General features: G+C 47.7%; 1 protein-coding gene across 1 annotated transcript; it reads left to right on the forward strand.

Moving 5' to 3' along the window:
- The first annotated feature begins 1,053 nt into the window (after positions 1-1,053).
- Positions 1,054-22,360, forward strand: LOC144173196 (uncharacterized). The gene is made up of 8 exons (XM_077701708.1): positions 1,054-1,240; positions 6,737-6,968; positions 7,803-7,971; positions 10,076-10,212; positions 14,198-14,333; positions 15,254-15,427; positions 17,910-18,035; positions 22,119-22,360. Exons 2-8 carry the CDS (start codon positions 6,745-6,747, stop codon positions 22,317-22,319), a joined length of 1,167 nt encoding a protein of 388 aa, XP_077557834.1. The 5' UTR covers positions 1,054-1,240; positions 6,737-6,744; the 3' UTR covers positions 22,320-22,360.
- Positions 22,361-23,038: the final 678 nt, after the last annotated feature.

Below are 23,038 nucleotides of genomic sequence, written 5' to 3' on the forward strand. Positions count from 1 at the left end.
CACCTGTAACCACACGTCATTAATTATTCATCAGTTGATAGTATTAGTCATAGTAGTAGTAGTAGTAATAAATTTTATGATGGGAGCACACGACTTGTATACCGCCCTTTGTGGGTGACGTCCCTAGTCCGGGATGCCATGAGCCGTGGCTAGGCCAACCTACCGTGGCCGTCCGCCCGGCTCTTTCCACAAGCCAGAGTTGGTCTTCAGAGTTGATGCTGGCGCGCTGGGCCTCCCACTCTTCTTCGCTTGGTTAGTGAATGGGTGGTACTTGGGTGCCCGCACACTCCCACACCGTGTTGTACAGGGTGTTCGCGACGGATCAGTGCTTGTGTTCCAAGTCGTAGCTTGCTGGGTACATCGCATGAATAAACTTCCACGCGGGAACGTGTTCGTTTGTAGTTGCCTGTGCAGGACCGCGCTTACTGTGCTGATCAGTTTTGAGTGTGGTTGTGGGTATACCCCCTTCTTCCCTGTGCGAAGTGCTCCGTAATGTCTCTATACTTTCTCGGGATCGCGATCACGCGCCAGGCTAAGGGCCGTAAGCTGAATCCCTCCTCCACTTCATTTTCTCCCTACACTCGGCTGAGGGAGGGTTCCGCAATGCTGATGCATGGCGAGATCGATTTCAAGGATCTCCTCGACCGGAGGCTCAAGCGGAGGAGGGACTCAGAATACCGGGGTAAGTCCTGTTCCCCTCTGGCATAGTGCCGCGTTAGTGAAGTAGTAACACACTAGACTCCAGCTCTGGAGACCAGGGTTCAAATACTACGCGAACCCAAATGTGTTTTTTGTTCTCTTTACAGCTACTATGAAAACCTTCTGAAGGAGCCGTTTTGCTCTGACGGGTACTGCCGGAAATCGGCTTTCTTTGTTCGAAGTTTATACTTACGTCTCGGCAAATGAAGTTTCCTTCTGATTCTGATATCTACTTTGATGAAGGCAAGCTTACTTGCCGAAACTTGAGTAGAACTTCGTTACTATTTTTCACCTGTGTCCGCTTGCTTGATACTTGGGATTGTAAATATATGTTTTCTTCCTGCCGCAGAACATGACAGGAAACACAACATTGAGCGAAGGAAGAGTCGCCGCACAGTTCGACCACCGGACCGGACCAGCCCGCTGGGTGACTTTGGCGAACGCGAGAACCTGACCGCTGAAGGCGCGCTGACCTCGATTCCGCAACTGGAAGAGGCCGAAGACCTGGCACGACGGGCAGAGCTGGGGTCGCGCATTGCAGGTGGGCCGCCTGACAATTCGCCTGACATTGTTGAGCAAATGTTTAATTCTTTGAATCCTGACCCCCACTCCGAATATTGCTTGATTTCTTCGATTTGATGTTTTCTTCTACTCGCTATCCATCCTCTTACGCAGATATATTGTAGTCAAGCTGTGTCACTCGTGTACTGATATTGTGGTTGTGTTTGTGCCCCTCCTGCTTGGGCCTTTTTGGCCTGCAGTATTCCACAAACAAACAAACAAACAAATAATCGTTTGCGAGAAACGCATGCTTTTGTCGGCGCTATTTGTCTACACTTTTCCGCGCGCTCTTGTATGCAATATCCGGGTGATCTCTTAGAATGAAACCTTAGCTTTCCACTCAAGTAATACTGTATTCGGAGAAATGCTATTGACAAAGACAAGCGAGCAAACACATCCGAGTGTATGGTGAAAATCACGGGTTTCGGTGTACAGTGGTAATCCATGTAATCTATGCAATCTACGTAATCTGTGATTGAGTAACGTTATCGACTGGCCTAGTTGGTGTTCCAATATGTACAGTTCAGCGCAAAAAATAAACTACGAAAAGACACGACACAAGGCCGCTCTTGTGTCGTGTCTTTTCGCAGTCCGTGTCTTTTTTTTTTTTTTTGCACTGTACAATCTACTTGACTAAGGCACCTCTTTGTATACAAAAATTCATTTGGTATGAAGTGTTATTGACAAAGCCTGACAAAACTAAATGACTGTACATGTATAGTGTAATTCAAACACTTCTTTTTCAACTGGAATGGAATTTGCACATACCTTTTCTTCAATCGAAGGTTTCCTATTAGTGCCCGAAAACCAAAAAAATAGGACTGTAACACCACAAATGTTACTGCACACATTTACACAGTTCTTGCTTGTTTTATTTGAGCCTGCCGCCTCACATGAACGGCGAGAGAAGCGCTTATGGGTTCAGTGATAACGCCAGCCCGACCAACCCACGCCATATTCACTCCCGCTCCGCACTGGTGCATGAGAAATGCCTGACGTAGTTTGCGAAGCAATGAATAAATACCATCATTTGGCGCGTTCATAAGTAGCTTTTGTGGGAATTTCATAAATGATACCCCTGGAAACTGCAAGGCATCGATATCACGCGGCTGCCGAAGGAAGCGCTCGCAGTAAGAATGTAAATAACTTTTTTACGTCTGTTCTGAACACATGCTGTTGTTTTAGAAATACAGGAAATGTCGCAGCAAGATAATCACCCGACTTTAATACTCAAACGTAGACGCCGTCATTCAGAGTATCACGGCAAAATAAGCGATGTCTTTCGACAAATCTTTCCTTAAACGTATTTAAATCATCTTAATTGAAGGAGTTCTCTTGGCAGTAGTCTATGGTTCGCTCCAACCAAGTGCCCCGGAACAACGCAAACTCCTCTCTTTATACACTTTCTCATTCGCATTTTTAAAAATTTTACTGCCTTTAATTAAGCATCTTCGAGTTTTGTTTTCTTTTCTAGATATAAAACCACAAAAAGGACGTGAAGTTTTTGTGTTTTTAGAGGTATACCCTTGCACTTGTGCTCTACTGGCTGATTCCACTGAACTATTACCTCCAGAACCATTCAACAACTGCCTTTACAACTTTCATCGGCTAAAATTTGGTTTCCGACCGCTGTGGTGGCTCAGTGGCTATGGTGGTGTGCTGCTCAGCACAAGAACGTGGGCGCGATCGCAGCTGCGGCGGACATTTTCCTGATACTGGCGAAAAGCAGCAAAAACGTCTGTGCGCCGACATTTCGGCGCACGTTAAACGTCCCCAGGTGGTCTGAATCAATCCGTAGTCCTTCACTATGGCGCGCCTCACAGCCCAGATGTAATTACGGTGTATTGCACTTCCATAGTTATAAATTTTCAAAAAAAAAATAGCAGTGCTCGGCTATGATCGGCTTAGCTCGGCTATGCCAGGATATACGAAGCGTGACCTAATGTTCAGCTGGTTTTCTTAGGTTTCCTGGTTGTGTAGGATTAGCTGATTATCATGCTTACTGCTGCTAAAACGATTGCCAATTCAATCCAATCCAATTCAATCCAATTCGATTCTATCAGATCCGATCTAATCCAATCCAATCGCTGTTGCGGCGGCTCTGGCGCGCCAGCTGCGCGCCATAAGACGTCACTGCTCCTTGCGCATGCGTAGCACGGCTCTCCAGGAGCCACGCGAAACTGCTCAATCTCTGTCATTGTAGCTCAGGCTGCAAAATTTGTTTCCTTGTTCATTTTCAGGTTTCCTCCATGGCCGCTAGCGGCGCTGCTCCACAAATGTCCCAAGATGGTTCGAGGAGGTCGTAGAACTGCCATTTCCATTGAGAAACTTCCCGTGACCAGCACCATAATTCACGCTCCAGCAACTGATTTACGCTTAGTGGAGCACGCAGCGAAAATTGCTAGAGAGGTAATCAATTTAATCGGAGACCCTCGGGCTCCTGCAAAGGTCGCAGATGCGCGCAACTATATCTTGCAACCTGGAATAAAGACAAAATAAAGGCCATCAAGAAGGGGGGCCACCAGCCAATCATGACGACCTTAGCGGGGATGAGGCAATCGATATATTACCCGAGCGATAGAAGAGGCGCTTCGCCTGCAGTGTGCAGCAGTGTGCGAAATGACGGATCGCTGATTATCGCAAATAGGATTCCGTACTTGGCGTGTCCTTGTTTCGCTCAAGTGCGGCCCTATTGTGCGCTCCTCGAATACTTACACGACAGTACGACCAGAAACTGATTCGGTTTCCTTGTATACATTATAACCGAATGAAGTTAGACTGGGAATATTTCTCCGGACGTAGGGGCTTTTCAAACACTGTGGTACCAGGCGGTGGTATGCAAAAGAAAAAAAATAGCTTCGTTTCACGAGTTGAATTCGGAATTAGCGGGAGGGCGGGATTATGCCGCTTGGTGACTCTCTATTATCCTTGGTTTAGCAAGGTTATGTTTGTGGCAAAGAACGTTATGCATATGCGAATTAGTAGAAACATTTACACAGCCCGTAATTTGTTCCGAATTACTTAAGAATATTGATACGTTTGCGGAGGTATCGAGCCCTGCAGGAAATTAAAGTGAGAAATATTGGCTATGACTTGGGGACTGGAAGGCCGAACTGCGGGCCTTTCAGTACTTCTTCAACATAACAGCGTCTGTTTTTAAAGCGAAGCTATAGATGCCGCTAGATGTATACGGGAAGTTCAAGACGTGTACCTACCTCATAACAGAATGTCTCGTCACCACTATGATCGGCTATTTTTTTTCAGTTCGGTCAACGCAAAAACGCAGGGATTAACCCGAGGGATATGTAGAGACGCCTTCCGAATAACGGAGTCTTCACTTTTCGTTCACTCTGAATTTAGTTTTTCTCTACTTTTCTCCGCTTGTCGTGTTCTTTTTCTTTGTTCTTGTTGATCCCGTTCCTCCTGAAAGTAAATGCGGCGCATGCCGCTGCCTTCGAGCGATGCCTGCGCAAGCACGAGCATACGAAGCAGAAGCAAATAAGCTTTCGCTTTGTAAGGTCACCCGTGTCGCATGCCCGCCAATACGATATCCGAGCGCTTGAGCGCAAGAAGCCGATATTGGTGCGCTTCGAAACAGCTGGATCCACTTACAACCTCCATGATTGCGTCTTCTTTTCTTTCTTTTTTTTTTAATGCAGAGCATTTCAGTAACTCACGATGTCACCCGCGTTGACGTCCGTAGTCGTAGTCCGCATCGCTCCCCCTACACTGTATAAAAAGGCTATCTCCTCCTCCTCTAAATTTCCAAGCTCTTAATTAAGAATTATGTGGAGGTGGATTAGACACATTGCAGAAACTTTTAAAGAAGGGCGATGACCCCGCGCCGGCGCCGGTGCCCGCGGAGGCCGCAGACGCGGCCGCGGAGACGCCAGCGCCATCTCTCGCCCCCGCCGCGGATCCTTCCGCGGCGAAGTGCGAGGAGGTGGCGCCGCTCGTCGGCACCCCAGCAAAGAAAGAACTGAAACTAAAGCGTGGCAAACTGTTCGCATGGCGACGCAGTGAAACATCCCCCTCGCGAGGGGCACGATCAAATGCAGAGCATTTCCGGGGGCGCACGACGTTAAGTAGTTTGCGTTACGTTAATGTTGTTGCACTTGTGGCAACTGCTGACGAGAGAGCGCTCGTCAGCAGTAATTTGAATGAGTCAGCGATATAAGGCGCGTTCGTAGCGTCCCATTCTGTGTCGGCTTTGTGGCGCAGTGAGTAGAGCACCATGTACATTGCGTTCCGCCCGCAGGGTCGAGGGATCGAAACCAGGCGCGGGAGAGTATTTTCTTTTATATAGTGTAGGGGGAGGGGTGCGGACAACGACGGTGCGGACTACGACGGGACAACGCGGGTGACATCGTGAGTTACGGAAATGCTCTGAATTTAAAAATAATACCAGAGTCCGTCAATGCTGACGGACTCTGATAATACTTACCGGCGCCAGGTTTCGATCCCACGACTCTGCGGGCGGAACGCAAGGTACATGGTGCTCTACCCACTGGGCCACAAAGCCGACACAGAACGGAAGGTTACGAACGCGCCTTATATCCTTGACTCATTCAACCGTCGGCCACAGGTGCGCCCTCTCCCCCGCGTCCTCCTCGCCTTCTCTCCGCTCGCATTACCCTCTCTCGCCGCGTTCGGTTCGGGCGCACAACAGGTGGGGACGTGCGCAACACCCTCTCTTGCCGCGTTGGGTTCGCGCTGACCAACAGTCGGTTCGCGCGCAAGAACAGGTGGGGGCGCTCGCATCGCGCTCTCTCGCCGCGGTCGGTTCGCGCTTAAACCACATATGTCGTTCGCGCGCGCTCCGGTCGCTAACATCTGTGGCGTGATCGTGACGTCAACATCACGCGTTCGTGTGATGGCGCGATTTCGGCGCTATAACACTCTCTCGCGAGGGGCATTGGATTGGATTCGATTGAATTGGCTTGGCTTGGCTTGGCTTAGATTGGATTGGTTTGGGTTTGGATTTGGATTGGATTGGATTGGATTGGATTAAAGTGGATTGTGTTGGATTGTGTTGCGTCATAGCCGCTCCACGTTGCGTCATAGCCGCGGCAGGGGGTTCACGGCACGTTTCACCATCGACTTCATCGACAATGTCTACGCTGGAAGACAATTACAACAACAACAACCAATACGTAATCCATACGACTTGCAGGCGCGCCCCCCGCGGAAATGCTCTGCATTTGATCGTGCCCCTCGCGAGGGGGGTGTTTCTTTTTTTTTACTCGAGGCCTCATCGTGATTTGCCACCTGCGTTCTATCAAGCGCACGTGCTGCCGCGCTTTCGCAGATCTGCGTGCTTTCCTCCTCACGTGCCTCGTATAGGTTAGCGAACCGCGTTCCTTCAGGCTCAAGTGCGGCGCGTCCACCGTTCTTTTTGCATGTCCCTTCTTCGAGCCACTGCTTTAATTCAGCATGTGCTCTCTGTAATTCTGCCCGTTTCTTTTTTGTCTCGCAGAGCACCCTATGGGACAGCATCCCCTGGTGTGTACCGTGGGTGGGTCTGACCTGCACAGCGGAGGCATGATTCCCGAGGACGGCCTGTGCGACTACCTCTTCTTCACGCACTATTACAGCTCGGTCAGAGGCGGGGACGGGTTCGCCGATGACAGCGCGAACAAGACCCGGGCATTTTTAGACCGCGCCGCTCGGTCGTCGAGAACCGAAAGCGGGATATCGGTCACGTACCGGTGAGCTAACACCACTCATAAAACGCTGCAGTATTGCTTGGCTCACCTAATACGTTTATCAGGAGCGAGGTGGAGAACCTCTTCTTTGCGACTGAGAAAACGGGTTTCTCATTTGCGTAATGAACGTAGGAGCTGACACGAACCCCCGAAAAAGGCAGCAGGAGTCTGCTCCGGCGGTTTTTGCGGTATCATCATTCGGAATCATCATCATTCGTATCATCGTGCGCCTAGAGTGTGCAGCCTAAAGTCTTCCCAATTACGCAACTAAATTTTGAAAGTTTGGTTCTTTATCAGATTATAGCAAAGAAATTTAAAGGTTGGCGTGCCGATGGCTTCCTTGAAAGCTTATCACACGCCCATGCAATTTCACGCCTCATTTTCTTTTATTCGACGGAGAACTGAATTACGACAGGCGAAAAGGATGGACGTAAAAGACAATTTGGTCAGTAAATCAACTCATTCGACACCGACATATTTAAAGTAAATATTAAAATAAACCTGAAAGGCCACATGTAAAGGACTTTTTTTTATATATCTGTCTTGTTTAGCTTTTATATACATTATTTTTGTTCGCGGCGTTTGTTTGTTGGATAGGTCGTGAGCATTGAACAGAAAATTCACGGTTGGTTCACTTCCGATTGAAATTACCGTTTGCGCTGTCGTCAAAATTACACGTTCCAGCCACTTCTGACCGCCTCGCTCAGAGCTAAACTCGATAATCGACAGCTTTTCGTACATCGTTAGGAAAAAGTGAGCACAAATTCTGCTTTTCTTACTTCATTTTCGTCCTTCTGTTACACTTTATCGTGATTTCAAGTTTTTTTTTTTTTTCAGAAATGCAGGAGCTGCAAAACGCGACATCGCAGAACGTCGTGGGGAAAGGAAATTGAAGCAATATTGGCAGCAAAATCGGGTTTACCACTACTGTGTTCTGGATGCCGACTACGTGCACTCCCGGGGCAAAGAGGTTCAACGAATTCAGCTGGTGTTCGACCTTCTTAGGGTAAGAACCGCCTTAAATTCTACTTCTACTTCGCGATTACGCCACGCACCTTTATCAGGGGCCAGAGAATCGAAAGCGTTTCACTAAGGTGAATGCGAATGGTAGTGCTCGATCGAGCAGGGGTAGCACCGCTTCGTTATACTTACTTATCCTGTTTTTTTTTTCATTTTTTATTACTTTTGCCCTCCTCCATTTTGAGTCAAAGGACGCACGCTGAGCTTGGCGTCGTCTACGCTGTGATTCAACTGGACGAACGCGACGCTGGTCTTCGATATCGCTTGAAGTACTTGGCGCATCCCTTCTCTGAAACTACTGGGAGAACGTTGAGGCGATAATGACGGTGTGTTGAACGTACAAATCCACGTAGACGAGGCCACGTAAGCCCTAAAACCGCTATATCAACGTTAACCTGATCTTCATACTGTAGTCAATCAATAAATAACTCGGTTTATTTCCCGGAAATACATCTGGAGGTTCCCATGGGCTAAAAGCAGACTTAAACGCTTGACTGAGGCCATGAACCCTTACACGACAGTGGCAGTATGACGCAGGGAAATTTTATACAAACTCTAACATTTCAGATGAAACATATGGATAGCAAACGGACTTTTACACAATGTAATACAGAGGAGGTAACAGTTTCAGTACATAATTTCTCAATAATGCAATTTCACAAATACAAACAAAATGCAAATATACAACGTCACAACGCTCTGAAGTATAAAAACATTAAAATGTATAAAAATGTATAAAAATGCATCAAGAGAATTTATAAATGGGAATGGAATGTATAAAAAAAGGGGAAATAACTAAAGAAATGGGGTATCAGCAAAAACATTTGCGCTGCAACAAGTAATACTATTTACGTTTATCATTCCACAAATAGTTGTTTCCACTTTACTCTTCAGTGGCGAAAAATAATTTTAGCTGTCCTAAAGAAACATTAGCTCCAAAAGCGCATCTATTTAGAATTAATGGCAAGTTGTGCTCTAGGGATAGCAACTTATGATTATTTCAGAATTTCCTGTGTGCATCCTAAGCAGCTACCGCGCTCTTGATTAAAGCATGCAGCAGCTGTTGGGCCTGGCACGAGAGAGAGTTGCTTTACTGGAAGAGAAACGAAAGTCGACTCAGCCGATAACTTCCTCTCGTGCTGAGGGCACCTCAACCAAGACGGAGTCTAGGGGGAGGATAGACAGAACAGTGGATGGACAGAAAAAGAGATAGAAAGGAAGAATAAGATGACGTTCTACAAGCCGCGCACCATGGACAGCACTGGCAGCATCACAGCCGGTCCGAGAGTTCCGTACCCTTTAAAAAGTACAGCCGGGCGGGAAACGCAACGGAAAGCGTTGCCTAGCAACGCCCTTTCTTTTTCTGGTGGCATTCTTTTGCTCTGTGACTTTTATTGACAGGCTTCGCACTCCGACAGAATGGCAGACGTCATTTTACTAGGTGGGGCACAGAGCGCTCTCACGTTAAATATAATGCCGATTTCGAAGACAGCAGTATTGTGCGTGTACAAGGGTGAAGCGACTCGTTGTTGGCGTAGAGAAGTACGTAGAAATTTGATTGCGCGGGTTAAAATCCCTTTTGTGAGATTTTAAATGCAGAGCATTTCAGTAACTCACGATGTCACCCGCGTTGACGTCCGTAGTCCGCACCGTCGTTGCCCCTACTATATAAAAAAGAAAATATTATCCGGCACCAGGTTTCGATCCCTCGACCCTGCGGGCGGAACGCAATGTACATGGTGCGCTACCCACTGCGCCACAAAGCCGACACAGAATGGGACGCTACTAACGCGCCTTATATCGTTGACTCATTCAAATTACTGCTGACGAGCGCTCTCTCGTCTCCCACAAGTGCAACAACATTAACGTAACGCAAACTACTTAACGTCGTGCGCCCCCGGAAATACTCTGCACTTGATCGTGCCCCTCGCGAGAGGGATGTTTATACAGGAACTCCTACTTCTAGCGGACTCCTGGCGCCCTCTTTCTGCCATTGGAGAGACTATGAGGCGGTCTTCCAAGGGCGCCAAATTTGAATTCTACAAACTCGATTTTTCTGTCGTGCATTGAACATTTGTATTTGTTCTCAGGTTTTTAGGAGAGTACAAAACACTCTTCGTAGTGGCCAGCATGGACATAAACAACGACGTGGTTTAATCCTTCTGGGCGTCACCCCTTGGGCCCGAGCACGCACGGACGTCTTCAAGGCGCTCGAAAAGCACCTGAAGTAAGACAATACCTTAGGATGCGAAAGCTAGCCAACGTTAATATCCTTACATATGTTCCCGCAATCGACTGGTTTCAAACTGGAGTAGGCTTAGGTGTTTATTGGACGATAGAAATCCTGGTTTGTTATTTCTTAACTTAACCGCAAGTTCTCGTCCAGAACTGCGGGAATTTTTGAGTCTGCTGTTACCTGCCTTATTGGGGTAGTCGGTAAGCGATGTTCTAGACAGATTTGTGCCGCTAGTCAACTTTGACCAATTTTTTTTTCTTTGTTTTGAATTATCTGGAGTTTTCCTTGTGTGTGTCGCTGCCTGTTGATGACTTGCGTTTTGAAAACAAGTGCCTAAACGGAGGAATGCACCTTAAACATTTCTACGTAACACACCGGATGGAGCACGCAGAATCACACAAAAAATTGAGGTACGATCTCGTGCAGATTCGTTCCAGGTGCCAAGTGTGCCTAATTTTGTTCAGTGGCGTTATCGAGCGGGCCAAATCGGTCTTGCTTGTTTCTTCAACGTGTGTGCATCATGCACAGTAGAAATTCTTCCTGTTTGATCTGTCTTGGTCGTGTTCCAGTGAATTTATTGATTGATTGATTGATTGATTGATCGATTGATTGATTGATTGATTGATTGATTGATTAATTAATTGATTGATTGATTGATTGATTGATTGATTGATTGATTGATTGATTGATTGATTGATTGATTGATTGATTGATTGATTGATTGATTGATTGATTGATTGATTGATTGATTGATTGATTGATATCCCCTTCATAGCGGGGATGGCGTGTGTTATACCGCTCTCTTACAGAGTGCTCTCTTCTGAGCTCTATCGCCTACGCCTCACGGCCACCTTCAATGAGCTCCGCACCTATTTCGTGCTGCCCAGGCTCTCTTACTTTTTTTCTTTTTTTGTTCAAATACTTCGTCCTTCGGCATACCGTCTTGCTCTTCCTCACCACTATTTTTTGAGAAGCGCCATTTGCCCTTTCCCCTGCTGGTGCGGCTCCTCTTCCTTCTTCGGGGCCGTTGCTGGTTGCGGAGAGAGAGAGAGAGAGAGAGAGAGAGAGAGAGAGAGAGAGAGAGAGAGAGAGAGAGAGAGAGAGAGAGAGAGAGAGAGAGAGAGAGAGAGAGAGAGAGAGAGAGAGAGAGAGAGAGAGAGCAACTTTTATTTAGCGTATTTATGGGAGTGGCTTCTTACTCCAGAAGTCCAAACGCTGTCTTCGCACGTTCAGCCCTCTCCGTCAGCATGACCTGGTCGGCGAGGTGTGCGCTGGACAACGCAGTCTCCCACTGTTCGAGGTTTGGGCTAGAAAAAGCGGGTGGCAAGTCTGGGTTTTGACTGCATTCCCAAATTATGTGATACAGGGAGCCTGCTTGTCCGCAGAACTTGCAATGCGGTGAATGCTGGTTAGGGTATTGCTTATGAAGTCGAACCGGATGAGGGACCGTGTTGGTTTGTAGCAGTCGAAGCGTGGATCCTTGGTGTTTACTTAACTGGGGGTGTGGCGGTGAATAGATCCTTCGTTCGAACCTGTAGTGCTGGGTAATGTCTCGGTATGAAACAACGGGGGTGGGGTCAGGATCTCCTTCCGTGGCCTGGTTGGCGAGTGCGCAGGCCGTCTCGTGGGCGAAATCGTTGCCCGCGAGAGAGGAGTGTGCCGGGGCCCATACTATCATGACCTTCCGGTTTGGGGGGTTTGCGCTCAGGAGGCGGTGTGCTGTTGGAGTCACCATTCCCGCAATGTATCTTCTGCAAGCCTGCTGTGAGTCAGAAATGATTGTAGTTGCCTTGGTTTGAGTAATAGCCAGCGCTATGGCCACTTCTTCCGCCTCTTGACTCGATGTTTTTGGAATGGTTGCGCTGGTGAGGCATTTGTCTCTTGTCGTCACCACCGCCACCATTGCTCTCTTCTGTTTGCAGCTTGCTGCGTCTGTATACACTGTTCCCTCATCACTGCCATAAGTCTTATCTAGGGCTTTGGCCCTGGCCTGTCGTCTTCCTTCGTGATGTTTGGGATGCATGTTCCGAGGGATTGGCCTGATTTGTATGCACTGCCTCGTATTTGACACAAGAGCTCTGGGTTGTAACTGACCCTGGGGGGTCCACTGAAGTTTCTCCATGAGCTTTCTGCCAGCGGGTGTCAGTTCAAGTCTTAATTTGTGGCTTGAGAGGTGACCTTCGATTAGTTCGGATGTGGTGTTGTGGAGGCGCCTAACTTTAGCAGTAGAGCTGTCGAAGCGCTGATGGGGATTCCTAGTGCCTGTTTGTAGGCTTTGCGTATGATGACGTCGATTTGTTCCTCTTCACTCTTGGTCAGAATTACGTACGGTGCAGTATAAGTAATGCGTGAGAGTATGAAGGCCTGGACCAATCTGGTGGTGTCTTGCTCTTTCAGTCCCCTCTGTCTGTTGGCCACCCTGCGTAGCATCTGAGTGACTTGTTCTGTGGTTGTCTTGAGTTTTTTAATCAGGCCGGTGTTCCTTGTGTCCGCCTGAATGTCTAATCCAAGAATTCGCATCGCTTTTGTAGGCCTGATGGGATGACCTTCCAGCATGATTTGTATATTGTCCTTGTCTTTCTTTCGGCCTCGCCTGCGCACGACCAGAAGTTCCGATTTTTGCGGTGCACATGTTAGTCCGCACTCTTTAGCATACTCATTGACAGTATCGGCTGCTTGCTGGAGCGTGTCTTGGAGGCCGCCAATGGAATCTGTGCCCGTCCAGATAGTAATATCGTCGGCGTAGAGGCCGTGTTTTATGTTGGGAATTTGGTCTAATCGGTTCGGCAGCTCAAGAAGGGCAATGTTGAAGAGAATGGAAGATAGGACAGATCCTTGTGGTCGCGGAGGCCACGAACACAAACACGCTCACCAGATCGCAGCCTCACCGCGGCACTCCTCGAATGTGCATGCGTGGCGCGTGCTGTCATCAAGCGCCCTTTTTGTTCTCTGTTGTACTATAAGTCCTCATCCAACGTTCAATACTCGTGCTATTTTACTGTCCGTTTCCCAAGTTTGTCCCCTCTCGCTTCAGAGCACACGAACTTTCTGTCCATCCTCCACCTCGGCTCAGTCTTGAGGGAGGTGCCCTCAACCGAGAGGCAGTTATCTGCTGAGTCGACTTCTGTTTCTCTTCCAATAAAGCAACTCTCTCTCTCTCTCTCTCTCTCTCTCTCTCTCTCTCTCTCTCTCTCTCTCTCTCTCTCTCTCTCTCTCTCTCTCTCTCTCTCTCTCTCTCTCTCTCTCTCTCTCTCTCTCTCTCTCTCTCTCTCTCTCTCTCTCTCTATCTATCTATCTATCTATCTCTCTCTCTCTATCTATCTCTCGCTCTCGCTCTCGCTCTCGCTCTCTCTCTCTCTCTCTCTCTCTCTCTCTCTCTCTCTCTCTCTCTCTCTCTCTCTCTCTCTCTCTCTCTCTCTCTCTCTTCAGAGACCCGCACACATTTCCGGTCGTCGACTTTCCTATAGTGCCTGCGCACTAAAAGCGATGACTAACGACTAAAAACGTATTATAAACTCATAAAAAAATGTCGACGTCGACCTAGATTAATGTTTATGCCATGTTAGTGTGCAGACTCCGTTTTGCCGCTCATCCCATCATGCTGCTCTCTCTTTCGCGACTGGAACATTCGCCGCACGCTTCAAAATGCTTACGTGATGGTGGCGAATACAGAGAGAGAGAGAGACTTTATTCACTACTGGCTCAGGAGGAGGGGGGGGTGGGAACCCGTGACTAGTTACACCAGCTGGCGCTTTCAGTCTCTTGCGGACGGGTGGCGACAACGGCGCCGCAACGACGGTGCATTTCCTCCAGAGCTTGATAAACGGGAAAAAAACAATCCCCCCTCCCGCCCCATCTCTTGCTCTCACTCTCCCCTCTGCAAATGAGCAGTCATTCACACAGAAATGCATCACTGGTTCCGTTCGTTGACGAGAGAAACAACAAACCTGATAAACACGTTGCCTTCGTTTTTCAGGTCTTTTAGTCTCGACGGCCTCATTTTGAGGACGCACCTGTTTCATAACAGTCCTACTGGCAACTCCCGGGTGTGTTGTATTGCAGCCCCGACGTCTTACAGCAAGCCTACGGGAGGCGACTGCCTGATGGGCATGGTGAGTGGCCGCTCCCTTTCTACCCCAGGACGTGTATATGTGGACGGGTCAGATCGTCACGTTGGAGCAGTATGGTAGGAAGTTGGGCAATTTGGACGCAATTCATCTCCGAATGTAGCGCAAAACAACACCACAGAGGAGGGGAATTATCGAGGCGAGCGCTTTATCGCAGCTAAACGTTTTATTCGTGATGGACAGAAACATACACAGTAGCCGACCGTTTTTTCGGACTCCAAAATTTCGGACTTGCTGGATATTCCGGACATTCCCGAAGAAAAATGGAGAGACGAGCTAGTTGGTTCGCAATTTCCATGAGTGAAACTTAAGCGCAAATTTTTCACAGGGACGAGAAAGGGAACGACACAGACACAGGCGCCTGTGACGTTCCCTTTCTCGTCCCTGTGAAAAATTTGCGCTTAAGTTTCACTCATGGAAATTCCCGAAGAACCGCCAGCTGTGCCAAAGGAGTAATGACCCGTGATTTTTCGGACTGCTCTTTTATTTGGACTATTTTTCGTTCCCCTCCAAGTCCGAAAAATCGGTCGGCTAATGTATTCACGTGAAGATCGTGCGCGCACCCGGCGCGAAACTGACAAACAAAAAATCCACACGCGGTTGCTACGCCTCAAACAATAAAATCACACGAGTAACATCAAGCGAAGTGCTTAGCAAGAAGCTAATATCAACCAGTACACAATTTTTCATCCCCACTACGCTCAAAGTCACGGGTGTGTTCCTGATGCACGCGCATTCGTTGCCATCTGTGGATAAAGCTGCTTTTATTGTGCTGATCTCCTCATTACATTTTTCGAGGCGGTGACACCAAAGAGGCGCTGCCGTGCTGGCCATCCTTCTTTCAAATTTGACACCACCCTAACAGGTGACGCTCGCACCAACAAGAAGGGGCTTTTTTTCTGCAGGCTGATGTCATGAAGCTGTGCAGGAAACACAAAACAGCGTCCTGGAATACTTCCTTCATGGTGTCGTTTACGATGGCATTTCGGTTGTTCAAGACAGCGAACGGACACCGCGCCAAGGGTGCACCCTGCGACAAGAACGGCTCCGCTGCGGTCCTCGTGGCGAATGCAACGCACGTGAGTCTGGACTTTACTGCTCGAAACCCTCGCGTCACTTGTAGTACGTGTTCTTACTCTCAGGATAAGGCAAGAGAGAAATCATGTACGCCGACGAACAGCTTCGCATGTCTGCTTTCGTTCTTATTTCGTTCTTTTGCTCTATATCCTGATTCTAAATGTCTACCTATTTTCACAACGCTCACTTTAACGGCGCATTGCCGGATACAGCAGGCGCCATCCTTTCTGGTTTTTTTTTTTTTCGTTCTTCTTCCTTTTGGTGAGAAGGCACGAAGAGTCGGTGGAGCAGGCACGAAGGGAAATCTTGCTGAAGCAGATGTTTTAAGAGTCAGTCACCGTCTTCTTGGAGACCAACTGTGCTTGCCTTCAAATGGAAATTTTGAAAATAACATCACGCAGCAAGGCCTCCGTTCACTGAACTTTATTCCCGTTACGTACCACTGCTACTCTGTTTGCCTTCTAACGGAAATTTTGAAAGAAACGTAGCATATAAAACGCATCTATTCACTGAACTATATTGCCGTCATGTACCGCTGCTACTTTGCCAGTGTGCATTTCTTCTTTTATGCGCTGGTTTTTAATACTCTGCGTAACAACAAAAAACAGATCTCAGGATAGTTATACAGCCCTTCGCCTGCCATTGTCATGGCAGGCGAGAGTACATACCACAGAGAGTACATGAATGGCGTGGGTATATAATTACATCACATATAGCTGCTGTACGCGAATATGCTGATAGCCACGTATATGCGGTTGTATTTACGTCATGTACCGCCCTTGAAGACAACAGACACAATTCAGGTTTGACGTCCCCTCGTGTCCAAACGGAATCACATAATTCAGGTTGGTAACGAGGGACTTAAAGGATTGTGATAGTGTTTTCCTCGCTTCCCGACAACAGTTGAGAAATAAATCTCCCGGGAAAAGTTTCTGGTGTACTGGAATTTTAGAGGGAATAAAATTAATTTCTCATAATCAAAGAGTGAAATGAATGGTTAGACAGAAAACGACGCCAAACAGGACTAAGAAAGCCGATACACAGCGAAGCACTGGCTACCAACTGAACGTTCGTTGCGGAAAAAATGATTTAAAAAACTGTGGTTGATTTGTCTGTCATAAGAAACGGTAAAACACGAAAGTGAAATGTGCAGGGGAATCTGCATCTGAGCGTTATTTGCCGGTCGACGGCTGTCTTGTGGTGTGCTTGGCGAGCGACGTCCTGCTGGCGGGTCACTTCGGCAAAGGTGTACTGGCGTCATTTCTGTGACGGATATGACTTCAGTGAAATCTTGGTGTATCCCAGCATAAAACACTTTCGTGTTAAAATGTAAAACCCGAAAACGAACAACCCGAAGTATAACGTACTCTTGAATACACAAGGTTGCTTCCCCGCAAGAATCCTCTGTTGCAGGGGTGCACCCTTTACAGGCCGCTTGCTTCGTTGTACTGGCGTCATTTCCGTGACGGATATGACGGCAGTGAAATTTTGGTGTGTCCCGGAATAAAACACTTTCGTGTTAAAACAGGAATAATGGATAACGCATAAATGCTGACAGAAAAATATCGAAGGAAAATACGACAAAAGGACAAGTAGCTACGAATTCATATACGTAATCTAACTTTTCCCTAAATTCAAAGAAGGCGAGCTTACGCATTTTTTTACCTTTCGTAGCAACTGATAACTTTGCGCCGACATGGTGCTATTGAGCGTCTTAGGCCGAAACCCATGTGGTGTGTCATATGCAGACACCGATTAGTCGTTGTTGCGACCTCCTTTACAGTACTTTTGACATGGAAGGTGACTGTCTGGAAGCCTCGTTCAATATCAAATTCTGCAGTACCTTGTTATCCTCTCAGTTTACCCATACATGTTTACGTCTCCTGCGAATTATGGCTGTAAATTACGCACATTATTTAGCACCTCTTTTCGACGCATTGAACCATCAATCGCCCACATTTGTCGTGATGACAGACCACTTGCACTCACATTGTAAAGACAATAAACGCTATCTTACTTGAAAACTCCTGCCTATATACAACCTCGGTAGCAGACGAATACTTGACAGAAAGACTGAGACAGAAATTGAACACCGGTACAACTGACTGCGCGATTTTCTTAAAGCTACCGTTACGCGGTGATTCACAGTTCGTCGCTACATGACGACACCCTTAGCAGCGCGATATAGATTACAAGCAGCATGTAACGCCAGTGTTTCCTTCCCCAGAAATTCGTTATTGCTTCATTTTCGCTGATGTCGCGCAGCCAAGAACCGCTGAGAGTTGTCACAGTAACGACAGTGGAATGGGGGAGAAAACCGAATGCTGAATGACCAGTTGACGTCGGCATGTATTTTAGAGATCTGAGCAAAATATTTGTGGGGTATTTGACTTAGTGCTCTTGCCCCTTGCCGTGCTTGGAAGAGATAAAGCAAGGGCCCACCACTGCAACTGTTTTCAAAGACATCTCCCTTTCCTGCTACAGGCGTGCGCGGAGCAGCACGACTACTTCGCTAACGCCGAGGTCGACAATCGCTCATACGCAATGATAGCTCATGGACCCGAAGGACGGGCAGCGACGTATGACGATGGAGACACCGTGATTCGTAAGGTGCGTTGCGGAAATTTGTACGTTATACCTGCGGATGATGCTATCGGTGGCTCCCCACTGTATACCTGCGCGTTCAAACACGCGAAATCAAAGCCACTTACATGGAGCGAATATACGGCAAAAGGCATGAGTGAGGAAAATATTCGAAACATGGACTTAAGCTATGCGTAGCAGCATTTGGCCTTCAGTTATCAGTATCCTCACATTGCGGCTGATTTTCTTTTAGCGCGGAATTCCCGCAGCGTCTCGGCGCTAGTGCGTATTGTCGAACATGGGTTGAAACTTTATTGAAACCTTATCGAAAACGGTGTCGTACTGTTTGGTGTAGACTGAAGGGGGTTGTGGTTACGGGCTGCTTAATCATGAAAGTGGATAAGACAGCAAGACAAGACAGCAGAATCACCTTGGCCACGGTATGTAGCGCCCCTAGAGGCACACCCAATAACTCTGTGGGCCACAGGGCTTTCGCTTCTCTCGCGAACGGCATAAGTGGCGAAACAAAAAAAAACAACAACAAAAAAACGCCGAGCTAGCAGAAAAAATGAAGGAAGCTCACACTAACTTGTAAGTCTTGAAAGTAGCGAAGCTTTACGCAACCATCACGACCATCACGAAGGTTTAAGTTCACGAGTGCTGCCGGTTTGCTTCTTCTTTGCCGCCGCAACGAATACTCCATCTTTATGGCTATAGGAGCGAGCTTCGTCCATTTCTTTCTCTCTTTTTTATTTTTTTTAAGTGAAAATTATTGAACATCACCTTGGAGAGGCGTATGCTATGACGTGTCTTTCTCGTTTCGAGCAAGTGTTGCCCCGATTACGGCGAACGCTGGAGTTTTCTGGCCAATCTTGGCCAATATCTTCAAGTGGTTATGCTTTGCTTGAGAAACGGGCCGAGGGGATGCTGGACAGTCGCCGCGAGGCACGCACACACGAGCGCTCGGCATTTTCTTTTTTTTTACTCTCGGGTGGTCGCCGCAATGTTGCTCAATCTCCCTAAGTGGGTGTGCCTGGCTTGACAATTAAACGTGCGCAAGGGACGGTGGGTGGTCGTCGCGAGGCGCGCACAGACGAGCACTAGGCATTTTTTTTTTTTTGGTTTTGTTAAATGCCGGGTGGTCGCGCCAGGCCCGAGCTCGCGTGCGCGCGCTCGGCAATTTCTTGGTATTCTTAGCTGCGGACACGAAAAATTACGATTTGCTAAACAGCTTCGCCGTTAAAACAAAAGCGGGGTAGCGCCTACCCTGTAAGGAAGAGAAACAAAAATTGCGAATCCTAGTGCGCACAAAAGTACTTGTTTTTATATAAAGCCCCGCGTGTTGTGCAACTTTTTTTGCCTATGAAGTGGTGCTACATGAAGAGCCATAGGTGGCTGCCACTTCTTTCTCTTAATAAATGGAGAGAAAATCACGTAGTGTCGGAATGTAGTCGCTAAACACACTCCGCTTTTAAACACTTTCTCCAAATGCAAACGGGTGAATAGCGAAGCACACGCACGCCACAACGAATGCGTCATTACGCTTATACATACTGCTTGGTTGTCGAAAATTATTCGCTGCCTCCTTGCTCGACTATTTGATTGTTCAGCAATCACGGTTCGACTTGAGTTTCATTTGTCGCTTTATAGTCTGTCAGCTGGTCTGCTGCTTTATTGCGGCTGCGCTTCAACCAATTTGCCAGCTATGTTTTCGCGATAGCATGATGACTGACATAAACAGGCTGATGACCCCAATCACCGTAATGCGAGAAAATACAAGTTAAAACATGTCCAACATGTCCGGGCGACGCTCATAGCCTTGTTTCAACGTTTCAAAACATTTACCGAAAAATTCGAAACGTCTACAAAAACCTTTCCAGAAAGAGATTCAATGCAAGCAGCAGTCGTCGGTGTATCATTGTGCGGGTTTTTCAGCCTCTCGTGCGTCACCAGCACAATTATTAGTATGATCCCATGGCTCGCATATCCCACTGAAAGCGGATATATCGACAATTAAGTAAGTAAAATCAAGACGCGATAATAATGAAGGGTTTAATAACATCACGGCACAATATCAACGAGTTATTCGGCAACTGATACTGTCAATTCGCACGAAGTGTCGTGATCACCCGCCATTTTTTTTTTATTTGTAAGTTGGCGTCTACCAGAAACGCAGCCATCGATGGTTCCCAGGGTGAGCTTCGCCACACAGCGTCTTTGTGCGCAGTGAAGCACGCTTAGGGGGTTCGTCCATGTTGAGATAAAACACGGACAACCCAAAAGACGCTACGTGAGCTCCGGAAAACCTTCTCCGATCACCCTCTGGTTCACCAGATTCAACATATGATTAGTCTGCTTGCTCGCAATGGTACCTCTGAACGTGTTGCGTGGATACCGGGACACATGGCTCAGGGTTCCGGCAACCAGGCTGCCCATGACGCAGCGCAGGAGAGTATTCGAGTAACTCCTCCACTGGTTGACAGCCCTGCTCCCCCGCTCTCCCTCAGGCAACAGCTGGATCACGTTCGTCAGGCAAGGCACAACCGCCTTGCCGCTGCCACCCCTGTAGGTTTCCTGCATAACGCCCCATCCCTAACTCGTCCTGCCGAAGTTTTTATTAACAAATTTCGCGCGAACGCTGCATTGACTCCCCACAAAATGGCATCACCCGACCGGCGATCCTCCGCCCTACTGCCCATATTGCAACACAGCTACAACAGCAAACCTGAGCCACCTTATTTGGCACTGCTCTGCGTACCAATCCTTCCGCCCCATCCTGCCGAATGTCCTACCCAATCCAAGCGAGATACCCCCCACGGCACTCAGCGACCCCGATTTCCTTGCTGCCCTTGGGCGCTTCGCTCTCGAGAGTGGCCTCGCAAAAGTAGTTTAGCCGGGGTCTACAATCCCTATGTGTGCATTCAGGAACTGACTACTCCTCTCCAGGATCTTCAAATGAACATCACCTCGTGACCACCTCTACCCTCCCCTTTCCCCCCTTCTCCCCCTTCCGGCCCCTGGGCCCTCCTTGTGTGAATAAGGCTTTCACTCATTCACCCGCTGAGTACAGCTTATGCTGTAAAACTGCCAAAAATCAGGCCTCAACCGCATCTGCTGCGCGTTCGGCGTTCATGCTGGGATATTGGAAGAACACAAGCCGGGGAGTTGTCAGGACGTGTAGAAATACCACTTGCTGGCTGAAACCGCATCCTGCGGACTTTGTCCCCGCCTGCCTGTGGAAATAAACTAGCTAATGGTCACCCATCCTGTCTACCTATGTTGTCAACCTCTAATGGCGGTATTCTGTTCTTTCTATTATTCAGGTATGTATACCTGCTTATTCGTCGCATGCTCAACTACGTTTTTTCTTCTTTTTTTCTAAATTGAGCATTTTAGATATGACGCACAGCACTCGTGTCTGTAAATCAATGCTGCTTGCTTTCTATCGCTGTCTGTTTACCTTATCATTTTGTCGTCCATGGCTTTTGAATTTTTTTGTTTGTCGTCCTGTCGTCAAGTGATTAAGAGTTTCTGCCCCGTAGCAATATCCATTATTGTGTAAACAAACATATTTCGGGGGCATTTTACCCGCCGCGGTGGCTCAGTGGCTAAGGCGTTGCGCTGCTGAGCACAAGGTCGCGGGTTCGATTCCCGGCCGCGGCGGCCGCTTTTCTGATGGAGGCGAAAAGCAAAAACGCCCGTGTGTACGAGATTTCGGCGCACGTTAAAGATCCCCAGGTGGTCAAAATTAATCCGGAGCCCTCCACTACGGCGCGCCTCATCGCCTGCGTTGCGTCGGCGCGTTAAACCCTACAATCAATAAAATCAAATCAATCGGGGGCATTTTCTCCAAGCAACGAAACATTCATGTTTATCCTTTCCAATCGGTTATTAGACACACCCAGTTCCCTGTTTCCTTAATATGTAATTGAAACCTATACAAATAATTTCTTTTCTAAGAACATGAGCCTGTGTATTTCTGGCTATGTTTGGTGCGCACGAGTTCCTCCCCACACCTGTTTTACAGTGAGCGAATTCAGCGGCCATGACGTAGCAGCTGATACAGTTCGAAGGCTAGCCTTATTTCCTTTTTATTTTTCTTACCGCCAGATGTGTGCCATATCTCACGACTTCCCGGACCTGGAGGTGGGCGTAGCCCTGTTTGACGCCGACTTCCAAGACTGGACTAGATCGTGTCACCGGAAGAGCCAAGTCAAAGTGAGGGGCTTCCGCAGGCTACGAGACGTGCGGAACCACTACGCAAGGGCCCGTTCAATATCGTCGAGAAGAACCTGCTCGATCACGCACTAAGGTTTGCGATGTCACGGCAGGTGGCGTCGGCATGCAACCACAGCGATTAAAACAAATAAGGTCAGCAATAAATGACGCGAAAACAATTTATATACACTCAACTTCCATGGTTTATTATGAAACTGCGCGGTAAAACTAGAGATATGAGCGGTTGAAAAAAACAAAAAAACATCAAGAAAAACAGTTTGTTTTTCTTTTTTTTTTTCAACCAGTATAATAATGAACAAAAAACACAGCTTCTTCGCGAAAATTTGTTGTGATGCGACCAGTCTGCAGTTATGGAAACACTTTCTGAAATCAATGCCTCGACGTGAAATCGCGCACAGATTTTGAAAATGGCAGCTCGGGCGGGACTTTTGTGATGTAGCATATAACAATTACTTATATTCTTTTCAGTGTTAACGCAAACCTTTATCGGGCACTTAAGTCTCTTAAGTGATGAAGGCGAAAGCCAGCGATTATTCGACTTTTTCACTGCTGCATCGTGTTGGCCATGCCATCACGTTCACCTGTCATGCGGGACGCGTCCGGATAAATCTTGTTCCATCCTGGCACGGGGAAGGGTTAGGGCTGCAGTACCACACTTAGCTTCAGCTCTTTACGACCCGGGTTCATATTCGAACACAAATGAGTTCCGATGTATATTTTTTTACTTAGTGTTTTTACAGCGGCCGTAATTTGGTTTTATTCGTGTAGTCGCCAGCAACTAGGGCCACTTC

The sequence above is a fragment of the Haemaphysalis longicornis genome, unplaced genomic scaffold, assembly GCF_048455015.1.
Source record: "Haemaphysalis longicornis isolate Haplotype H1 unplaced genomic scaffold, Haemaphysalis longicornis Haplotype H1 scaffold_3, whole genome shotgun sequence".
Taxonomy (NCBI): domain Eukaryota; kingdom Metazoa; phylum Arthropoda; class Arachnida; order Ixodida; family Ixodidae; genus Haemaphysalis; species Haemaphysalis longicornis.